Consider the following 6,124-nt stretch of genomic DNA (forward strand, 5'->3'; position numbering starts at 1 on the left):
AAATTAATTAATTAATATAAAGAATATAATTTAAAATACCTGACAATTATGTGTTGTAACAACTTGCACCATATCAAATATAGATATAGAATTTATCATTGTTAGTATTTTACAAACATTTACATGCAAATAAAATGGTCATGACTATGCAATTAAATGTTAATAAATGTTAGAATGATTCAATTTTAAAGATAATAGAGGAGTAAATCAATTAAATCTTGGAGATTGTCAAAATTATATAGCTATGATTTATGCAAACATCTCACCATACATACATATTATTATATAGCTATGATTTATGGAAACATAAGACAATAGTTCAAGTTCAGAATATGTTATTGTTCTTCAAAAAAATACTAGATTTAATCACTAGATAAAAATTGATTTCTTTTATAAATTAAAGACAACATTTTGTAAATAAATTATATATTAATAATTTAAAATTTATATTCAAATTTTTTATATAGTAATTAAATTTATCGTACAATTTGATTTCCACTTCATATGTATTATTTAATTTAATTTAAAAATGATTATAGATGGTTATTTAATATAAAACAATTAAAAATAAGAAATTATTGAAATAAAATATATTTTAGAAAATGATTTTACAAATTTATTATTAATTTTAATTTATAATTAGTATATTAAAATATTATTTAGGCAAGAGCCTACAAGGAAATTGTAAATTACGAGTCTCTCATCGAATCTACTCAAGGTTAATATGTAATAATAATTGATCTTAACAATAACAATAAATGAATAATAAATTCTGATTACCTATTGAAAAATATTAAAATATTATTTAGAAATCATTTTATTATATATATATATATATATATATATATATAATAAAAATAAAAATTATTTCTAAAAATTGATTGAAATGAAAGATTTGATTAGTTTAATTTAAATAAAGGAATGGCGCCATATCTTTTTAATGTTACTTATTAAGACTATAGAAAAACATGAAACATATTCATCCAAAAGGATTTCCATCCAAAACATTTTTCCTTGAATAAAATTATTTATGTACATTAACATTTTGAAACTATAGTCAAATATATTTTATTTTATTCTTGACCAAAGTCTAGTATTTGAACATTTTTTAATTGACTATACTTATTTAAGCATTATTCAATTGACTATACTTGTTTATTAATATTTGGAGACATTATTTTGTATACATATTAAATATATGTTGAAATATATATTTAATTATTTTTATTGTGTGAAGTTTTCATATTTATTATATTTATAATTAATTTTTTAATATTGACTAAGCAACAATTTAAAAGGACAATCACTAGGGTGGTTATAGATCTTACATCTTATTTCAAATCTTACTAATAAACATAATAATAATCTAAGTAAAATTGTTCAAGACACATTATTATCCAAATTAAATAATAAGATAATCATTATTTAAAATTATTGATTAAGTTATGTTAGTCTAATAAAATTTATTTTTTATATTTACAATATTAAAGACTACACTTAACAAATGGAATTTATTACATTTTATTGTGCATAGAACTTTCATGCTTAATTTATTAATTTTGAATCAATAATCTAGAAACATAGGACAAAAACAAAGTTGGTCAAGGTCTTACATATCATGTCAAATTCCATTATTATTTGTAGTAATCCATGAAGAACCGTTCAAAATTTACAATATTATTATCTAAAAGACAATCACTATTTATAAATTATTCATAATATGTTATATTAGTCTCATAATACTTGTTTCCAATTTACAAACACTCGAGACAAACTTTGTAAATCATTGTTGAAACTTTGTAAAGTCGTATAATTTCAAAATATTTACATTCAATTTTTGCTGTGTAAAACTTTCATGTTGGCTGAAAATTATAATTAGATCCATAGTTTTGAGTTACTAATATAACAACTAAATTGTTGTTGTGAATAAATTCCACCAATAATTAAACTAATGAAATAAAAAATGCTTCAAAATAGATTATTATATAAATAAAATAATACAATAATATTTTTAAATTATTAATCATAAATAATTCATTGATAAATTATTATTATTATTACAATTATTATTTTTAAATTATCAATGATAAATTATAAATTAAAGAGAAAAATACAATAATTAAATTGGCACATAGAGATTTGATGAACTAATTTATATTATGAAATAGCACTAATATTGGCAAGGAGACTAGAGTCGTTCAAAACCAGGTTAATTTGACTGCAGGGAAACACATTCTTGGAAAGCAATTGTAAATATTGATAACTCATTTCGCCGGCTTACAAATAAATAAATAAACATTGACCTGTTGACTGGCATTGCCTTTTTAAGACCAGCATTTCACACCTCAACAACACACACACACAAACTGCATTTACATCCCAAGTAGAATGGCCGTCTGCCCTTTGTTTGTATCAGTTGTCTTTCTTCTCTTCGTCTTCCCTCCTTCTCTTTCCCTGCCACTATCCTCCACTAACAGATGTCCATCCCATGAATCCCAAGCTCTCCTCCGCTTCAAAGACGGGTTGAATGACTCTTCTGGCTATCTGACTTCGTGGGTGAATGGAACTGACTGCTGCACCAACTGGAATGGCATCTCCTGCGACAATCTCACCAACCACGTTGTCTCTGTGACAATGATTCCAGAGATTTCTTACCGAGGTGTGATATCTGAGAGCATCTGCCAACTTACTTTTCTCACATCCCTGAATATATTAGGAATATCAGGTACTACCGTTAATATTCCTCCCTGTTTTGGAAATTTCTCTCATATGCAATCTCTAATTTTATCTGGAAATGGCCTTAGTGGGACGATTCCCACTTCCATTTGTTTGCTCACCCGCCTTACATGCCTTGATCTTTCCCCGAACAAGTTGAACGGAAGCATACCATCATGCCTCGGCAATCTATCCTTGTTAACTTATCTCAACCTAAATGACAACCAACTGAGCGGTAACATCCCAAATTCCTTGGGCAATCTATCCTTGTTAACTTATCTCTACCTAAATGACAACCAACTGAGCGGTAACATCCCAAATTCCTTGGGCAATCTATCCTTGTTAACTTATCTCTGCCTAAATGGCAACCAACTGAGCGGTAACATCCCAAATTCCTTGGGCAATCTATCCTTGTTAACTTATCTCTACCTAAATAACAACCAACTGAGCGGTAACATTCCAAATTCCTTGGGCAATCTATCCTTGTTAACTTATCTCGACCTAAATGACAACCAACTGAGCGGTAACATCCCAAATTCCTTGGGCAATCTCTCTCTGCTCCAGCATTTAAGGATTCTAAAGAACCAGTTAAGTGGGACCATCCCTTCTTCATTTTCTCGGCTTTCCTCCCTCACTCTCTTGGAAGCTAAAGACAATCATTTCAATGAAACCATCTCTTCTTCCTCACTTCCACCTTCTTTACTCACCCTATCCCTCTCACTAAATCATCACCAGATAATTTCAGAAACTTTCTTTCACAAATTCCGAAGCCTAGATATTTTTTATTTATCTGATTGCGTCCTAAATATCAGTACTACGTGGATTCCATCATTTCAGTTATGTGAGTTATATATTGTGTCATGTATGATTGGCACTGAATTCCCACTTTGGATTTCAACACAATTAAAACTTCAACAGTTAGAATTAAGTAACGCCAGCCTTGTGGGAGCAATTCCCTCATGGCTATGGGAAACCAGCCCTCAGTTGTATTATCTAAGTCTTTCAACGAATCGTCTACAAGGTAGATTATTCCCAAATACTCCAATTTTGCCAAATCTAGGACAACTAAATGTGTCTAGAAATAGATTGACTGGGCACGTCCCATCCATATGGTCTTCTTCTGTGCAAGTGTTGCTGCTCAATGACAATTCGTTCACCGGCAATATTCCTCCAAGCTTAGGCAACTTATCTTACCTCCAGTGGCTAAATCTCGCAAACAACAAATTAACAGGAGTGATCCCTAAAAGCTTGTCCAATTGCTCTTCTTTGACTGTGCTAAACTTGGGTAATAATAGTTTAGAAGGAAGCTTGCCGCATGAGTTTAGTAAGCTAAGTCAACTACACTCATTAGTTGCTCACAGTAACTATCTGATTGGATCATTTCCACCCTCAATAGCAAATTGCTCAAATCTCCAAGTTCTTGATATTGGGAACAACTTTCTTGGAGGTGAAATACCAGCATCACTTACAAATCTTTCAAATCTAAGAGTATTGGCGATGAACAAGAACAATTTTACTGGCAATATTCCTTTACAAATAGGTCAGTTAATGAATCTTCAAATCTTGCTTCTTTCTTCCAATCGAATCTCAGGACCAATTCCACATGCTATTGTATCATTGCAAGCAATGGCCATTGAAAGTCAAGATGGTTTTGTGTTATCCACTTTCTTTAGTGGTAATGTATATCAAGATGGATTGGAAATGACTTCAAAGGGCAGACTTGAGAACTATTCATATATCCTTTCCACTCTCACATCCATAGATCTCTCAGATAATGAATTGGAGGGACAAGTTCCTTCTGACTTTGGGAACTTGAAGGGATTGAGGTTTCTAAACCTTTCAATGAACAATTTTAATAGCAACATTCCAATTAGTTTGGGAGAAATTAGACAATTGGAGTCACTAGACCTTTCAAGAAATTGTTTTTCAGGACAAGTTCCCATAGGGCTTGAAGCTCTAAGCTCTTTGGGTGTCTTGAATTTATCAAACAACAACCTTTCAGGACATATACCTCAAGGACAACATATACTCACATTTGGAGAATCCTCTTTTTCAGGGAATCCTAACTTATGGGGTTGTCCTTTGCCAAAAAATTGCTCCTGGCCAACAATGCTTGCACCTCCTCCAATTTCAATGAGCGAAGGAAAAAAAAGCCCTAAATTTCCATGGTATGCAGTAGCATTGGGATTGTCATATGGAGTAGCTTTTGGAGGAATAGTGTCATTGATCCTGATAAAAATGAGTTGGAGAAGGAACTACTTCAATACAGTTGATACAATCCTAAAGTTTTTGTTTCCATGGATGGAAAATTTAACACTATGATTCATTGAAATGTAGCTGATCTATAAGTTTGCATGCAAAAATCTATTTGTGTGCCAAATGGTTTCTTGGTACTTTTGCCTTATTGAAGACATTATTCTATTTGTGGCTTCCCTTATAGTTGAATAATATATTAAAAAAATTATTTATAATTCTTTAGTTCATTGCATATGATTTTTGTAAGGAGCTATATGAACTAAGTAGCTTATATATTGTAATGAAGAGAATGAAAGAAAGATTTGATTTTTTTAAGTAATTGTTTTATTTAGAAATTTGGAAGAGAAAATATTTGTGAAATACTTATCACAATAATCTAGTGTAAAACAAACATTGAGATGTATATAATAAGTAAAACATTAATTCTTTTAGATTATGAAAGAGTAAAATATTTTTATTTGTTCAATAAGTTGTGATGTTTCTCAAATTGTATACCATTGATTTTTTATTGTATCATCTTTCATTTTTACCAAAAGTATTTAGAAATTTTTAGACAACTTTTTACAGTAGTTCAAATTTCTAATATATAGCTAATATATTTGATAAGTAATTATTTAAACATTGAAATATCATAATAGATAAATATTAAACACACAGTTTGAATTTTATACTTCCATAAAAAAAAGTCATTTTTAATGCTATGTGTGATATGCTGAAAAAGGGCACAACAGAATGATCTAATTTACTGCAAATTACAGATGACAAATATTATACACAGACAAATTACAGATGATCTAATCTACTAATTTAACTGCACTGACGAGAAAAGAAAATGTTCTTTTTTATTTGAGTACGATAGCATTATCAATACATGAAGCTTTTCTACATAATTAATGTATCTTTCTTCAATATTCTATAAGGAGTTGGTTAATGAAATGATACAAAGACAGACTGCACTACAACATTGAATAAATTTTGCCTAAACTTTGCTTTTGGTTATGAATTGATATTGAGTATGTTCCAAATTGCTTCAGTTGTTCAAAGAGTTTTGAGAGCATCATTCATTGCAAAATCCATTTTGTGTGTATCCTGTAACCCTGGTTTTCCATGAGATGATATCTTTCTTAAACATTTTGTCAAATAGTTCACGTAC

The 6,124-nt window shown here is 29.7% G+C and overlaps 1 protein-coding gene across 1 annotated transcript; it reads left to right on the top strand.

Annotated features, from left to right (window-relative positions):
* Window positions 1-2,388: 2,388 nt before the first annotated feature.
* LOC149529066 (uncharacterized) lies at window positions 2,389-5,193 on the top strand. Its single transcript, XM_089809378.1, has one exon. It carries the CDS (start codon window positions 2,389-2,391, stop codon window positions 5,035-5,037), a length of 2,649 nt encoding a protein of 882 aa, XP_089665504.1. The 3' UTR covers window positions 5,038-5,193.
* Window positions 5,194-6,124: the final 931 nt, after the last annotated feature.

This window comes from Cupressus sempervirens, chromosome 11 (genome assembly GCF_028749045.1).
Source record: "Cupressus sempervirens isolate cs-2001-9-10 chromosome 11, ASM2874904v1, whole genome shotgun sequence".
In the NCBI taxonomy this organism is placed as follows: Eukaryota; Viridiplantae; Streptophyta; class Pinopsida; order Cupressales; family Cupressaceae; genus Cupressus; species Cupressus sempervirens.

What these genes read in the sequence shown, in the direction of transcription:
- LOC149529066 (XM_089809378.1), top strand. Translation starts at nt 2,389, where the DNA reads ATGGCCGTCTGCCCTTTGTTTGTATCAGTTGTCTTTCTTCTCTTCGTC.